General features: G+C 35.4%; 1 protein-coding gene across 2 annotated transcripts in view; it reads left to right on the forward strand.

The window, feature by feature from the left end:
- Positions 1–18628, forward strand: part of LOC123873469 (apoptosis-stimulating of p53 protein 2) — a 339385-nt gene that overhangs the window by 149358 nt on the left and 171399 nt on the right. For both annotated transcript variants that reach the window (XM_045918318.1, XM_045918319.1), the window contains one exon: positions 8446–8504. In XM_045918318.1, coding sequence (XP_045774274.1) covers positions 8446–8504 — 59 coding nt within the window. The remainder of the gene's footprint in view (positions 1–8445; positions 8505–18628) is intronic.

The following is an 18628-nucleotide window of genomic DNA, read 5'->3' on the forward strand; positions in this document are numbered from 1 at the left end:
ATTCTAGTGATAGGATGTGTTGTAAAAATAAATCCAATATGACGAATAGTATCACCAAGTGTGTTGTATGAAAAAGGAATAAATACATTTTGAACTTAAAAAATTACCTACTAGTAGGTAATATCGTTATCATTTCAGCTGATCGATTGCGAAAAAGCTATATCAATCATAGCTATATTTTCAATTGTTTTTATTGGCTGAATGTATGAAATGGTATTCTTGCTGACAGTGTATTTTAGACAATATGGAAAGAGTGGCAGTCAGTCAAACATGATTGTGATCGTCACATCACACTGTAACTGTAAAATTATGAAAATCGACTCCTGAGTCCTGAACCTTGATTTTGAAATCGACGTTTTTGATAGAGCTAATGAACGTATTTCAAAAATGTACCTACATGCATATGTATTAACTTCGAGTAGCCATTTAGTGATAGCACTGATCTAATGATTAGTTTTGAGTTTTTTATTTATTTATTTATTATTATAAGGTACGCCCACAGCATGTTCACAAAACACTTAAAAATACAATAGTATAGTCTTATTCAGTGTGACACACCACTTACGGGCACACACAACTTATGCAGGTAACACAATGTAATATACATGACCTATCGCATAATATTAGTATATAATAAATTTGGAAAAATTACATAGCTCCGAAGTATAATAAAACAAAAACAAGATAATATTAACAAATATTACCTAAAAATAATGACTGAATTTACTTATTTCTAAATATTTGTTATCAGTTTTTAATTATTAACTACGCAATTAAATGTGATTGAAATAACTACAAAATTAATAAAATTAATAACTTTTTATAAAAGTTTATTAATTTCAGTGTCCCTAGAGTCGCATGTTGCGTGGTAACACTACTAAAGGCTAAAGGCAAAAAATTCGAACGAACCAATTTATCTGTACATGCAAACACGTTTACATACGAGTTTTTCTAGCCCTGCAGCGATGCGTAAGCGCTGGCTCGCCGAACTAGAAATAGCCCTTGTTATCTCTTACAGCACAAAATTCGCTTTAAATTCTTTTTCGCTATAATTAGTAGCGAATGATAAACGTAGCAGATCGTGCATGATCTCTAATTTTCTAAAAAAAAATAAGTAAGTGATTGTAATGTTTCCAACAAGTTTAAATATGTATTGCACGCTCTCTAAACACTTATCTACATAAAATTATGTATATTAATAGTGTATTTCTTTTATTATAATATTATTATGGACTAGCTCATGCCCGCGACTTCATCCGCGTGGACTACAAAAATTTCAAACCCCCATTATTCCCCCCTTAGGGGTTGAATTTTCAAAAAGCCTTTCTTAACCAACCAGTATTTTTTGGCAATGACTCCTGCATGCCTGAGAGTTCTCCATAATGTTCTCAAAGGTGAGGGAAGTCTACCAATCCACATTATAGCCTTACAAACCCTTCTCATTTTGAGAGGAGACCCGTGATCACTAGTGATCCAGCGAAGAATGAATGATGAATGAATGAATATTGAATATACTTTTATTGTAAACCACAAAATTAATACAGAAAAAACACATACAAGACAAAATAAAAGAAAGGCAGGTAGGTACAATTTGGCGGCCCTATCGATCTCTTCCAGGCGCCAACCAAAATGGTGCAAAAGACATAGATAGCTATGGATATTTGAGGATAATTATATGATGTGAATTTCAATTATGTATATCGGACGCTACGCTAATGATTTCCGTATACGGCCGATTAGTTTTACAAAACAGTTAGTGGGTGGCCAATAGTGATAATATATTGGAGGCCAAACAGAATTATGTATCTACGTGGAGGGAGCTAACACCCACTCGGGGTATACGTCTTGTCTGAAGTGATTCATGTGACAGGACCAACGCGACTGGACGTGCGTGAAGGGGGTTTAATAAGCGGTTATGCATTCATCTTGAAAAGGTGTATTTTGACAGCCATCTGTTAGATTTTAGAAGCATTCAGCGTAACAATTTATTCAGAAGATAATAAATTCATCATCATCCTCATCAACTTATGACCGGTGCACTACTAAGCACAGGTCTCACCTATAATGAGAAAGATTAGGCCACGGTCCATCATGCTGACCCAGTGCGGATTGGCAGACTTCACACTCCTTTGCGCTTTTAAGCAATTACCTACTCGTTTCACGGTGAGAAAACCTGTAACCCTGAAAGTTACCCAAAATATTTTATAAACGTTGTGTGAAGTCTGGCTAGCGTGGTGGATTATGAACTCAACCATAATATTACTCTCAGTAGCAGGCAATCGATGATTTGAGGTGAAGATAATGACACGCTTTCGAAGTTCCATCCTCCATTATACTCATATTGGTTATAGTAATGCGTGTTTCTAAAATAAGAATTTGTCATAATTCGAGTAGGCCCATATCTATAATTCCATCAAACCAATTTCTAAAATAATGAACTCGTATCTCCTAAAGTGGTACAATAATACGATGTGACCGTCAAAGAGGCTTAGAGGGATTAAATCTTGAAATTGATACTCGGAGATTTTGATAGAGTACTATTTCCGTCATCTCAGTCAATTAATTTGTGATATTTACACAGTGATTTATTAAAGTTTTCTTTTAGTGTCATGCTTTGCTTGATAGTTTCTACCTTGTGTTGCTGCTAAGATAACCGATTGCACAGATGAATTGCACATTGAATTCCTATAGTTGTATGTACTTATTTATTTAACAACTAGTATATAGGTTGACCGAAACCTGGCCCGTGCTGCACCAAAATGTCGTAAAATGCTTCAACATTCTAGCTTGTAAATCCTTCGAGAGTCCTGCTCCTCACTCCAGTCCACAGTAGATACGTACGAAAGCGCAGAGGACGCTCCGGAATACCAACTTTTATTAAATTTCTCAGCTCTTGGATGTCGCGTCTTAATAAAACATACCACATTTTGTTCTGAAGATAAGAATTTTTACTATGTTTTCAATTGTTCTAGTTGTCACTTTGAACAAACAGTCTCTGTTTTAATTAATTTTAAAGTTTTTATTTACCGAAGCACAATAGTAGGTACCTATTCGTTATACCTGTAAATTTTTTCTAGTGATAAAAGCACACTTAGAGATCTCTTGACTTTCTGCAAAGTTTAATAGGTAGCTACTTATTTAAAATTGCTAAAACCACCAACCTCGAAAAATCAGTCAGTTGAAAACTTAATTAACTAGTTAGTGCACGTTCATTAATGCAAATAAAATTCATGATTTTTACTTGCGCTCTTAATTGATTTATGTATACAGAAAATGGAATATAACGGTATATTTATTTTCATAAAGCAAATTTAAATTTAGTCAAGCGAATGCAGAAATTAGTATGGCGCACTAAAATGTTAAGAGTGGAATTGGACATAATTTCTGAAAAATGTTCCTAAAGTCCATTTTTTTTTTTAAACTGATAAAGATTTGATTGAAAGATTTGATTGTTTGATTGAAAGACCCGTCTAATAATTTTTTTAAAGAGCAACCGCTATGATTTTTGCTGCTTCTTCTCAATAGGAAGAGCAATCCTAATTTTTAACCAGTGGTACATTCATTTAACTATTCAAAAGCACAGGTAAGAATTTTATTTTTAAAATCAGTTCCTATTCTATTCTGTTATTTAACTAACAAACAATTTCTAGTTTGATTTACATAAATTAGGAGGTAAAATTGGCTTTCTGAGCGTGTAGCTAGTAGCTACGGCCCAACGCAGCGTTGTCGTGTGGCAAACCGAATATTTTGTTAAGTTCTCATTGAAAATTGAAAATAGCCGACTGAAAGTGTGGAAAATTTTACTGTTTTAGAAAATTGTGAGTAAAGTCTTACTTAATAGTAGGTATAAATATTAAAGTTTGGATGTTTGTTACTCCTTTACGCTACAACAACTGAACCAACCGATTTGCCTGCAATTTGGAGTGAAGATAGCCTACTCTGAATTATTTTGTATAAAATTATAAATAAATAAATAAGCCTTTTGTTCTTCAATAAATATAGCAAAACACTTAATAAAATAATTGTATCGCGTGGACGAAATGGCACGAAAAGGCTAGTTTACACTAAAATAAACTAAATACTCACTAAGTGCAATTTAATGAATAGTAATTAGAGCTATGGCTCGATCCTAGTGCTACATAGTTATTAGGACATAGGACAAGCCGAGAGCTCACTCACTCCAGTTCACTCTGGCCTGACTTTTCAACCACTAGCAAAAATGCACTTGATTTAATTACCTAAATATAAATAAACAATAATATAAAAAATATCGTTTGTATTCTGTATAGTCAAGTAGTCGGTTAAAACAAAGTATGAGACGTTTTAAACAAAGCGGTTGGTATGGTAGAGTTCTAAATTAAAAACGTCCTGAAAGTCCTCGTCTAAACTGTATTATTAATTGAGTTTACTCTGTAAATGTAGTTAATGAAGTTTATAATTACGTTTCAGATTTTGTTTTACAAAATAATTTGTAGAATAAATTGAGTTAACTTTATCCTTTCGGTCTGCTAATTGTAAAACACTGTTAATTTAAGGCTAGGCAGTGCCTGTAGTAAGTAATTATATTTTTTAATTTAAATCTTACTTCGGCCTATGCTAGTTAAATACTTTAAAATTAGATTACTTTCATAATAATTTATATACTTTTTGTTTTAGCATAAAATACAGTCCTGTTATAATATCTCAAAAGCGTTAGTCTGAAAGTTTGACTAACTTTTGTCACGAGTGTGCTCTCGTTTAACTTAAGCTATAATATTTCGTATTCTACTCAACTTATTTTAGATCTACAAGTACTATAACTGACTTTTATATGGGAACTCCTTGCCGTTTCACTCAAATATACCCACCGGTTTATGTGCAAACTGTGTTAGTAGACTTTCATTAAGAAGTTAGATGTTTGCAAATCAGTTTTTTTCTGCATAGTGTGAGTTCTATGTTCGTACCGAAATCTCTTTTTGTACATAATCTTACGTTTCAAAAAATTCCTACCCACGCCTTTACCCTAGTCTTTTTATGTTCTCTTTAAGAGGGGTCTCTCCATCACTCGCTTGATACAAACGTAGTTCCAATTTCATTTGAATATTAAGCAACCAAAGTCCATGAAATTTTGCATACATATTCTAGAAACTAATATCTATGTCTGTGGTTTTCCAGATTTCTGTTAAAATATTCGGTTTCAATGTTACGCGGTCTTAAAAATTTACACACAAATCTTTGAGCCCCTGTAATTTTAAAACTAAGTACATATTTTTAGAAAAATCTAAAACACCACAGACACAGATATTAGTTTCTAGAATATGTCTGCAAAATTTCATGGTCTTTGGTGGCTTAATATTCAAATGAAATTCGAACTACGATTGTATGAAGCGAGTGACGGAGAGAGCCCTGTTAAACGATGTACCTATAGCCAGCTATAGGGACTAAACAAACATTGTCCTTTAGCATTCGGCCAACGTTTGCCCTGATGACGCAAGTGCGGTGTTCACGTACTCCTAATCCATTATCTTCGGGGTCACTTACCGTTTCAAGTTGCAGAATGACATATTGACATTTTATGTAACAATGATATCGCATCGCTTTCGAAACTTTCGCCATCAATTAGAGGCTACCGTTTTCAGTTCTTTCTCTACTCACGTTTCTGTTGCGCAAGTCGTTATGGAGATTGTTTTTACTATCTTACCATTGTTCAGTAGACTACATCAGAGCATGTGTGTACGCACGAGTTATGTTTCATAAATCATCGCTACCAGTCACGAATCTATTGACTATTCTCGTCTGTAATCCATACTTAATATTATATTATAATATATATATTATAAATGCGAAAGTGTGTCTGTCTGTCCGTCCGTCCGTCTGTCTGTCTGAAAAGCCTGAAATTATGTTCAATGCCTGTTCACTAGTCTAGTTACCTCGTTATATCTGGCTTTGAAGATAAGAGACGCCGGTAAAGTTTGACAGTTTGGTTCAGTAACATAATGTTACGATTCCGTACCGACATCACTTTTGCGCTAATCTGCAAACCATTTTAGTAAATGGAGGCCTAGAGATAGTAAACCGAAATTTATTTTGTATTTGTGCGTAGCATTGAGCACATTAGTGATCGTAGTTAAGGACCATTTAATATTACTAAGGTTACTTAACCAGAACACAAACAGATTTTTGCCCAAACAGCTTTCCTTATAGGTAAGATTGACAGTCGTCCTATATGAAATGGATGGCGATGGCAATAATACGCATGCATCAATATGATTACACGCGCGTTGCCTTTGCTGGCCAAGTACATCCAGTAAAAATACAAACTTTGTTATTGGATATATCGATAAAAACTATAAGTACCTAAGTAAGTAATTGTTTTTTTATAATATAACATTTTCGATTGTCCATTTTATGCCCAGTCCGGCATTATCCTGCAAATAACTCAATTTGTACTGCGAAATGCACGGGATTAACTCTCGTTTAGTGGCATAGAAAACCTGATTTCAGATGTGATATTGGTTCAGACAGATATAGCATTTATACTACTTTGTAATAGGAGTGGCTTTCCCGTGAATACAATTTATTATCTGTACTTACTTGAGCGTTAACTACTCTATTATGGTTGGTAATAAGCCTCTTATCTACAGTTTTAATTAGCTGCTGTAAATTGGTGCGGTTTTTACTTAGGCGTTGTTTTTGGATCAGTATATTTTATTAATAGGAAAGTATTAAATAGTAGTTTTTTATACTTACAATTAGTATATAATACTGAAACTTGTTACATGCCATTGTAACTGTCATTTTTAAAAAAATATGTATACAAATGAACTGCTTTGCATTCAACGGCTGAAAAGCGTTGATTGAATTCCGACTCAATTATCCGATACTTGCATTATAGACTCGATCAAAAGAATAATCGGCAAATTAATTAATATTGCAATGAATTGGGAATGAACTATCCTATAAAAAATTAAAGTCTCTCGCACGAGAGTCTCGTATATTATGTAGCGTTTAAAGCTTACGACGAAAAGAAAAAGTTGTAGTGTGGTTAGCCTCATCTACAACTTTTTGTTCCCAAATAAAACATCTTTATAATAATAACTAGAGATCGCCCATGCCTTCATTCCCAAAATAGTTTCATAAAATCCGGCCTTATAGCTTATCTACACTGTAATAGAAATATCTGTGCTTTCAACTTTCTATAGGTCCAAGGGTTTGTATTGGACAGTGAGGGAGTCAGAATTTTCTTTTTATTTGGATACCTACCATCCTTACTTGGATACCATCACGATTTTTCCTTCACTGAAAAATTGAGATTGGACAATTTTATTTCTAAGTATCCACGCTTATACAATATTTATGAAACAGGTATAGTTACGCACTAGGTATATTATCAACAACAAAAGAGCTTTTAGCCGCAATACTACCGCAGAAGTCGGGCGTGTATTGACTCGCGAAACCGGTGCCTTATAAAATATTAATATAAATTCCGTAATATTTGCACATAATATAGTATATAAAATACATTAGCACATCTCGTAGTCCTGGCACATAATATTTATTATGCTAAATTTTAATGTAAGTACCTATATCTTTCGGGATAAACCATTAAGTTACAGGAACATTCGTATGCGGACCTCTCGAATATTTGGTTTCAATACGTACTTCTTACTGAAATACTACTACTTTAATTACTAAATCATTATAAGTCGGTAAATGTCTATGAAAAGCTTTCTTTGGTTCAAAAGTATCATCTAAACACAAGTACAAAGTCTGGTGTTGGTTTCAGAATTGAGTAATGTATCTTCTAAATTCTGATAGAAGGCTAAAACTTAAAAGAGATAGTTTTTAGTGATTTTAAATTTTATTTTATAGAGCTTTTGATCAAAAGTTAATTAGTTTTAATATATGTTCTCATTTAATACGTACAAATTAACAGACGGGTCTATTAATTTGTTTCGATTCACCCGTTAAAAGGCGTTGATTGCATTCGGGTTCAATAGTCGGTATTGACGTGCATTCGAGGCAGCTATTGAAAGAATGAAAACGTGTCTGAAGTGTGACTGGCGGGAAATTGAATTTCGTTCATTCATAGGTTCGTTCAGTTTAAAACAAAAAGTTTGGTAGAAATCAAATTACAAGCTCTAAACAACCACATAGACTAACCCTTTTATTTTTGGGTTCTTATAATTTTAATAAACTATTTTTTTAATCATTGGTTTTGCAATCACAGTCTAGAAGTACCTATAAGTATTTAGAATGAATTTTGATTTATCGACATACATTTTTTGACTTTAAACTGAAAAAATAGATACCTATTAGAAGAATGAATATTAAAACACGAATCAGAGTCCAGTTGCATGATAGATGTTTTAATTTACATTGTGATTATCGTTGTTAAACTTTGAAACGCAAAGAAAATTACACAAGTCGGTACTCATATCTCAATGAATGCTGTCTTCTTTTCAGAGACGGGGAGCACGGATAAGAGCAATGGTATGAAGGAACCGGGATCCCCTGAGGAATTGGTAAGTGAATTTTTGTTTTGTCCATTTGATAAATAGATGGCCTATTTGGTTCTTTTTGACTAAGCTTTGATACTAATTAAATATTGTTAGAAAAGTTAGGCTTCTCAAACAATATAATCATTGAGTATATATTTGTATTCGACTAGGCCTGATTAGTTTCCACTCTAGAGGAAAAGCTATGACAATTTATATTAGGGTAGATTTAAAAAGGTAAGTAGACATATTTTATTATGACTTGTAAATTCTAACACTATTGACGTCCAGTTCCGTACGTAACGTAACGTAATCCGTTTCAAGAATTTCCATAATATAACAAGAATTTAACTTCATAAGTGGTATGTCAGTGAGGGCTTGATCAGAATATTTAGGTGACTAAAAACTAACGTTTGATAAAAGTTAGATGATTCCTGAGATGTTGCCAATTGAAATTCCATCAGATACATCATTCATTCAATCGTTCAATTCTTCGCCGATAAAGCAATTACGAGTACATAATATGTAATTGTTTAAAACGCACATAGCTGCAAAAGTTAGAGGCCTGGGGTCAAATCCCGATCCCCCAACTAGGAGATTGACGTCCTAGCCCCTAGGAATTAGTCACCATATTGGACACATGGAAAATAGCATAGTCTTTAGGATATTATTAGCTATTAAACATGAATACTTAATATTCAGAAGAAGTTAAGCAATGGATAGCCTTCATTTCGGAAAGGTTTATCCCGTGCCCGCATAAGATAAGGTACTGTATCGTAATCCCATCGGTAATGTTCCACACTGCTCGATTGATCTTCGGGGAAATTCTCCGAGGTAACAGGAATTTGGAAATCAAAAGCTTTTGTGAGAGAATTGCTTCACGGGAGTCTGATTGGCTTATATTTCTATTTCTTTTCGCTTTGCATAGTAGGTACGCCTTTTGTATACAGCTAAAAGAGATGAATATAAGTGTAGTTTCATACAGCCTTGGACTTTGGTTGAAATATCTTTATATTTATTTACCTACCTACTATATAATAAAATCGAATTCAACTCATAGGAACATATCATATACATATTAATCAACCTCAATATATTGGAAGTAACTATGTATTTTCAAGCTGCCACTAAAACATTAATGTTGACGTTTTAATTTACTATTTATAGATGCTATTTATTGACTGACAGATTAATTATGAGTCTGGGGAACTTTAATTGTTTAAACGTCAATACAAAAGTTATATACTTGAAAATGAAATTTCTAATTGAAACTTGAAAGTTGTTAAGGAAATTAATACAAGTTCGCAAGTGTTAAATATGAAAAGGCTTTTGGCGTGATTTTTCACACGCTACCAGTGAAATATTGTATCTCTAATTCCAATGCCATGCCATGAAGCCATGTTGGACACGTTCCCGTCGAGTGTTGTGTGTCTTGAGCTTTATTGTATGCAGACCTCAATAGTTAGCATTATAGGTATTGGCATTCCTAAGACGATTTGCGGATGATGGATGGCAATTGATTCGTCGTTGTGCTCGCGTTAAATCGTCATGCTGGCTGCATGCCGGGTTGACATTATCGGAAATTAATCGCAGTTGCTTTGGATAGTTATCTCTCCATACCACGTCTGTACAATATGTTATCTCATATCAGTCTGTTATTAATAGGTAAGCTGGTCAGCTGGTAGTTAGTCATTTTAACACGTTCTGCCCATAAGTAGAGAACTATAAACGAAAATGATCGAGTAACTAAACTATTGAATATTATGTTTTTCACATAAATAATAGATTTTTAGTTCTATTTATTTGTTTGAACTTGAGTGTTATATAATAATTTTCATCTTTGAAAATTTATACAACTACTTAATCTACGCACTGTTATTTTGTCACAGAAATAACTTTTCGTTTCCATTCCACTTTGTCCACGTCCCTTGGTCCCTTTGATTTTTCGGGATTAAAAGTAGCCTATGTCCGTTTTCGGGATGCAACCTACAGCTGTACCAAATTTTGTCACGATCGATTAAGCGGTTGGGCCTTGAATAAGTATAATAGGTATATATGCAATGTAGCAAATGTATTGCTCTAGCCCAGTTAACTTTTCCATTTCCCTAATGTTATCATCAATACAACAGACACGGGCGTCGATTACGCCTATATCTACGAGTAGGTATTTCGATGACCCTCCGATGATAAATGACCGACCTAAATGTTGGTTGTATTGGAGTTTAATTGTTATTGTTGACTGTTGGTATCACTGACTGAAATTGATGACACCTAATCTGATATACTGACACCGTAGATGTTGTAGCTTTTTTATTGATTTACTCTGAAACATAATATGTATCACTTTCTTAGAATTTTATATGCATAGTACTTAAATTAATATCACTATCCCTCACTATCCATAATTATTATAAATGCAAAAGAGTGTTTATTTTTTGGTTTGGTCCTTCGATGTAATTTTTTTACATGGATAGGTATAAAATCCAAGTTCCAAATGGAATCGAAACAGCAATGAACAGTGAAATGTGCATACATTTTCAATGAACCAGAGTTCAGGGAGACTGCTTTAGGGTGAATATTGTGCTTCCATTGTTAATGTATACGGTACAACACAATGAAATGCAGTTTGTAGCAAACATTTGATGTTTGGAAACTGTCCATTTGACGGTATGTTTATTCAAACGTTACGGGATGCGGGATGCCTTAATTTGAATTGTAAGCAATAGCTATTTATTAGCTTACACCTTTTCCATATTCCTCCTACATCAATATTTCTTACGTTCTTGTTCTATTCCCACTGGGCACATGTGCCGCGATAGCCCGCGAACGCCGCGAAATAATACTTGTAAGAACAGTAAAGAGGACATCATATTTTTTGTGTAGAAAATAGGCGCGAATCGCAGGTGAAAACGTTTGAAGAATTTCCCATGGAAGGTGTGGATTAGTGTCGGTATATGTACATAATATAAGTCGTTGTTATAACCCATTGATGTAGGAATCTACTGTGTGTACTGATCTAATAAAAATCTAGCTACTTTTAGTAACTAGATTTTGCAACGAAAATGTTTATCTCTTGAGGAAAATGATATTACGTTAAGGCGAATTTTGTTACGTTTTATAATTCTGCGACTTCGTCCATTCTCTATAATTTTCTTTGTTGATTTATGACTAGGTAGCCTGCAGGAAATTGTTTACTGGACACTTAAATTGTCTTTAGCGGCTGTAAATAGGACGATTACGTTCAAATTGAATACTCGAGATCAAAGGGTGTGACGTTATTAGACGCTAAAAGACAGAATGGAATCATCCAGTTTGACTTCTAATTGGTAACGCAACAACTACCTATACTTATATATGAAACGATTTAAGGCATAGCATACATATCAACTTGGAAAGCGATCGCTACCGTATCGCCTTTCGCCTCGCCGTCAACCACGCGTCAACCTAATGCAAAACTGGATCAGCAGAGTTGATACGATCCCTTTCCGGCTTGGTATGTGTGCTATGACCTTTTTACTATGTACTAAAGGTAAAGTTTGAGGCACACGACCGCGACACGTTACTTCAATCCATTCCGTTTTTATACGTCGCCCGTCAGCCCTTAATAATACTTACTATATTGATGCCGCTTATACCTAGTAGACATAGACCCCAGTCCATTGAACAGATACTCTTTATCTTACGGGCTTAACCGGGAATAGAATCTGGGATATTTTGTTTGTGATACGTGCGATCGTATCGCTACACCGGAAAGGTCTAAAAAAAGTAATAGCTGCCATTTGGACGATGTCCAAAAGTTGTATAGCGTCTCATAAATTGAGAACACTGGACATGGTCGTTTGATCTTACCTTTGATATATGGAATATCTACGTACCTATTTAAGGTTAAGTGGTGATTTTCGTTTAAAAATATAGGAAGTAAGCGATAATTAGGAGTGAAGCGATGCGTAGGATAACCAGCATAACCAACATAGCTCAACGGGTCGCGAAGCTGAAATGGCATGGCCAGGGCAAATAGTTAGGAGAACCGATAGATGCTGGAGTTCCAAAATGCTAGGAAAGTACCTAGTACCAGAAAGTGCTACGTTGGCAGAACCCTACCAGGGGGACATTATCAAACGAGTCGCAGGGAGCCGCTAAATTCAGGCGACCATGCAAAAAATCACGCCAATCCATAGCCCCGTTGTGACGTGATTGAAGGACAAACCCAAAAAATCAATAAACCAATAAAGAAAACACACTTTCGTATAATTTATATGGCTATTGACTGTTATATAGGTACGCGTAGCATGAAGTTCACACTCCGCTTCTTAAAATCTGAACAAATTGAAAATAGCTCTTACAATAGCTTATTTGACCAATCGCACTATAATTTTATTACGAAACATTAAAATTAATGACACATGAAACCAATTTTGACCCACGCGGTAAAAAATAAACCCCTTGGCGGAACAAGTAAAAGCTTTATCGTAAAAATACACTGGCGACTTTTTGTCTCGTTGAATTGAGAACCTCTGCCTTCAGAATATCACTATTTACTATACAATAATGTATTTGAGTTCTACGAGAGTCCCACTCTATATGGTCTGCTTCAATCGATCTCCTCCAGATGTTGGTGAGTCGTCCAGGTCTCCTTCGACTGGCAGGCTGCCACTGGAGCAGCGTTTCCCTTCCTCGTCGCAAAATATGCCTGACTCATCGCCAACTCCTCAGAGCTACGAGTATTTCCTTGTATATTCACGCTGGATTGAGGTTTTTAAAAATCCTGTGGAAATTCTTTCGTTTTCCGGAATAAATATTGCTTCGTTGCGGCGTGATTGGAGGACAAACCTACTAATAACACATTTTCGCATTTCTATTTGATTATTAGTACCTAGTAGAATTTTATATGTCGGTGTATGTCTTTAGTGTAGGTTAACTCTAGGCTCTGAGTAAACATCGTAACGGTCTTTGCGACCCCGATAGTGTCACACGCGCTAAACACAGAGATGTTGACTGATACCTGAGGGCATTAGGCCTACTTTTTACGCGGCTGGCTTGTTATGTGCTATACCACAGTTAGAAGAATTATATCCCGCTATAGCAGCCTAAAAATAGCGAGCCCTACATAGCACAGAACGTATTAATTATCTACAGGCAATAACGGTACGGCCATCGACGTCGTGGGTGTTTTTGTTTTCGTTTTTCTAAGAACCTATGACCGTATAGTATCTATTCTATGACATGATGAGAGAGGAGATGAAGCCCGTGAGTTCTACGTGACGTGAATCCCGTGGGAATTACTTGAATTTTCCGAGGAATTTTATCCTTTGTCCATTTCCAGGATGAAGTTTCTATCTCTGTTTGAAATAGATGATGTCCGTGACTTCATCCACATAGGTAGTCATAGATTTTGAAAAAATCCCGTAGGGACTCTTTAATTTTCCGGGACAAAAGATAGCCTATGCCCGTTCCCGGGATGCAAGTTATTTTTATACCAAATTCACATAAATTGTAATAAATCCTTAAAGTTATTTTAACTAGCTCTTTAAAATCAATCACTCTATGATGACCTACAAAACAGCTTCGTGATGAGTTGTCCCCCTTTATCAGCTGTCAGAATAATTTGACAGTAATGAGGACTACGTCGTAATATCGACAACCTTCAAAATGTGTAACTTTTTTATCGTCTGACTTCATTAACCTGTTCCGGTTTTCCCCCTATCGTTTCCTGCTACTATTATTAACTAAGTATGTAGCAACCTTAACAACCGTTATGTATAGGTAAAAGTGACATTGTACTTTTTAACCAATTCCCGTTAGAAAATCTTCCTATGTAAGTATAGGTACGGTGTAATTAATTTCATTAAACCTTTTTTTTATTTGAAAAAAAATATTATGGTAGTCGTAATAGTAAAATAGTTACCCGCCTTCGTATTTCCTACCTATTTTAATGGGCCAAGATAGCTTGTGATTTCAATTGTTTAACACTCAGATTTTATCTTTAATTTGAATTGTAAGCCTTTCCTAGCCTATTGGTTTTCCTTTGAAATGTTACCCGTTGTTACCTCCTCAAACATCCGTCGGCCCGTATTCTATTCAAGTTCCAACCCTTTTTACGTTAATTGTAGTACCGTCAGTACCGATTGAAATTCAGAAGTTTCTGTAACGAAATCACCAGAAAATTGTTGATCTTTATCATTTACTTACACTTTATTTCTTCGTTTAGTGAAGAAAATTCAATATTAAAATGTGAAATGAAATGGGATGAAATAATGGGATGAATAAATTAATCATAAAAAGGAAAGACGTAAAAGTAACACAATCTACATTTAAAGGCATCGTGCGTGTATTAGTGTATCTATTATTCCAGAGCTAAAGCGCAGCGCCGCACACCTTCTGCAGGAAAACGTGGGCCGAGCTTCGCAGTATAATTACGTTTATACAGTACCTTGTCTTAAAGCTGTTTTACGCCAGAGCAAAGCAGTACGACATTGAGGCTTGCCAAAGGTTCTGCAATAATTTAAGATGTAGCAAAAATCTGTCGTACCGTAATATTCCGGTTTTACAGCACGATGTTGTCTATGCCTAAATAAACTGCCGCATGCTGCTAACCCCCCGTCCACACACTGCCCTACTCGCGCAATTAATCGCGACACCGCCGGACGCTTGCCTTTGCAACGTCGAAACTGTGGCAGCGTGCGCGCTATTGCATACTTATCGACAAAATAGGGAGCGATGGGCATTAACGAGGAACATGCGAGTAACGCGGCCACACTACGTCATGCTACGTCTCTGCCTCCGTTCCTCGCTTCTTCCCATGCCACACGGGCAGTGTGTGGACGGGAGGTTGGACTTAAAATTAATGTTTTTTTTTCTAGGTTTTATTGAATATACCTAATAGGTATTTTGCCATCGTACCACAATGCCCATAGCACATTATTTTAGGCCTAAAAATGATATATTTCCAAGTGATTTCTTTAGGCATTTTTAGCAGGTAAAATAAACATATTTTTGTGATATTTAGAGCCAAAAAATATGATTATTGCTATTCATTATTACAGAACAGATTTTATTTCTCATGAACTATAAAGGTGACCAAATAAATTAATTGGAGACGAATCTCGCCAGCTGGAATCCATTGGGTAGATGTTTATTATGTAATCAATATCAAAATAGGTTAACCAATTGACCGCTAACGACACCAGACGCCGCCATCGCCCGGTACATCAAGCGAATCAATAAACTCTTGGAATCTCGATCATCAATCAAACGCGAGTGGACCCTTTGAGCCCATAAAAACTCATGACACAATGTAGTGTACATATTTATGAAGCTTCCGAATGATCTGCTACTGATGGCCCTCCATTCATCAGTTGAAGCCGCTTTCGACAGATACGCGAAAGAACTTAACTTGTTCCTTCATTACTTTGGAGATTAGGTTGGGTAGAGAATGCGTAACTAAAATGTTTCTTATCGCCTACAATACAAACGACAGACGTCTGATAATTTCAAAGAGTTAATTATGCGTAGCAAGACTAAAGAAAGGTCGCGTAAGATCCTTTAAGTTTCTAAATAAAATACTGTAGGTACACGTGTAAATAGTCTTCTAAGACTCTATAGAGATATTTTACAGCACGATTTTATCGAGACATCCAATAATGTTCTAGACTAATCTGAGGTTCCAGTATTCAAAATTTAAATTCGAAATATTTCTTTCATGTAGGACATCTTATAGCTCATTTATGAAGTTATTAATAAGAATGTCACCGTTTCGTAAAGATGATTCTACTGAAAAGAGCCGGTAAGTTACTCTTTCCAAAAGACTCTTCATTTGCATATGAATTGAGATACGAAAGTCTCTGAACGGCACAAAACCATCCACACGATTGCACATATTAAGTGAAGGACAGGCTTTACAGTGTATCAATGTACGAGAAACAAGAGTAAATTAAAAATTTATAACACCCTCGACAAGTGAAGGTTACAGTAACTAGAAAAGAGCTTATAACTTTCAAACGGCTGAACCGATTTTCTTGGATTATAGCCTCGATCAAGCCACCTTTCAAACAAAAAAAAAAACTACATACTTAAATTAAAATCGGTTCATTAGTTTAGGAGCTACGATGCCACAGACAGATACACAGGTTCACACGTCAAAATTAAAACACCCCTCTTTGGGTCGGGGGTTAATAAACCATTACACCTACAGCCCACTATCTTGTTCGTAATGAGGCGGATTGTGAAGTGCAACTTTGTAACAAATTCCCCGGTGGATTTTATCCGATTAAAACTATAATTGGTGTAAATGGCGTGCGAAAGTAGAGATGCGTGAAGCGCCGCTCGCGTGTCCAGACAAAATTGAAGAATTCACCCGGCAACCTGAATTTTATACGCTACTGTCTGGAAGCTGATGTGTCGGCATTCAAATTGCCCTGTCACTAATTAAAGAGAGCACGCAACGATGGTATTTCGTACCATTACTGACGTTTTGTTGGCGAAGAATCTGTGCTTGAGGGTTTGTTAAACACAACGCGTGATGGTTACGTTTGCATCTCGGCTTCTAGAAGTTGCAGGTGAAACAATGGGAACTCTATCTATAAAGGCGTCCGTTTTTCCCTTTCTTCCTTGCATTTTCAACTGCAGTCGACCTTCGCCGTTGAATTAAATTTATGGAACAACTACATATTTCAAATAACTTGTGCTCTATGAAACCGCCAAAAATAGTACAACACTTGATATCAAGTTGTAAGTAAAAACGAACTTGCAGCCTGCAAAAATATTTCTGCTGAATGAATACTAGTGCGTAGTACTAAAAGACGTCGTTGTGCTATGCAGTGTGATATAAGGTGCGCTTTTCAATAGTTCTCTTTTCTACAAATCGTACATGTATTCTAGGGTTCAGTTTGACAGCTACAGGGTAAGGATGGCAATCACCTCTAATTGGTTAACGCTCTCTTGCTATTGGCTAAAATACAATGTTCCAAAAAGATTATCATTTCTCTCTCTCTCTCTCTCATTGCGTCGTCCAGTGTGACGTCCAGTCGTGCTGATACAAGGTTACTCGTCGCTGTCGTCCCGCGTTGTGTCTGTCTAAGGCTTTATAATTTGGTCGGTTATATCTTAAGAAAATATCAAGGTAATCAAATTATATGAGGACGAGGTAAATGTAGGGCAATTATTATTATCATTCGTTTTTGTGTCATAATATAAACTTGTCTTTTGTGTTTCGGATGTTATGACTTGTAATTACATAAAATTACTTTTACTATCCGTTGTTTCTTTCAATTCGATTCGTTTATTGCCACATTGAAAAGGTGTTAATCGATTTTATTTATCAAAGTAAGTAAAGTATCTCATATTCTAAAGCTGACTGACTGACTGACTGATCTATCTACGCACAGCTCAAACCACTGGACGAATCGGGCTGAAATTTGACATTGAACAAGTAAAACATGATGTGCCTACCTAAAAATCTGCAAATTTTAACAAGTAAAATATGGATACTTTAGAACAAATCCCTTCAAATTAATGGGCTGTCGTCGAACAAATATTTCATTATAGAGAATAACAGGTTTATACCTACCTTCATAATTAAACCCTTCCTTTATGAAATACGAGTCTGGACTCTGGACCCTAAAGTATTAATTGTTATCTTAGAAGGGAATACCTTAAATGGGTACTAACATTCAAAGGTCTTGGGTAATTAATTAACTTATATCTACTCTGCTTATAAGTAAATAATAGTAAACTAATGAAAATATAATATGTTGTGTTAATTTAAAGGTGAATTTCAGCATTTTCTTCTTCCCTTTCTAATGAATACTTGAAATGAAATATGTTTTATGTACACTACAATTTCCGTTTATTGTGAAATTTCAGTTTTTAACCCCCGACCCAAAAAGAGGGGTATTATAAGTTTGACGTTTGTATATGTGTATCTGTCTGTGGCATCGTAGCTCCTAAACTAATGAACCGATTTTAATTAGTTTTTTTTTTTGTTTGAAAGGTGGCTTGATCGAGAGTGTTCTTAGCTATAATTCAAGAAAATCGGTTCAGCTGTTTGAAAGTTATCAGCTCTTTTCTAGTTACTGTAACCTTCACTTGTCGGAGGTGTTATAAATTTTTAATTTACACTTGTTATGTAAATTGTCAGAAATCTAAGGCTCAGC

This window comes from Maniola jurtina, chromosome 16, assembly GCF_905333055.1.
Source record: "Maniola jurtina chromosome 16, ilManJurt1.1, whole genome shotgun sequence".
In the NCBI taxonomy this organism is placed as follows: domain Eukaryota; kingdom Metazoa; phylum Arthropoda; class Insecta; order Lepidoptera; family Nymphalidae; genus Maniola; species Maniola jurtina.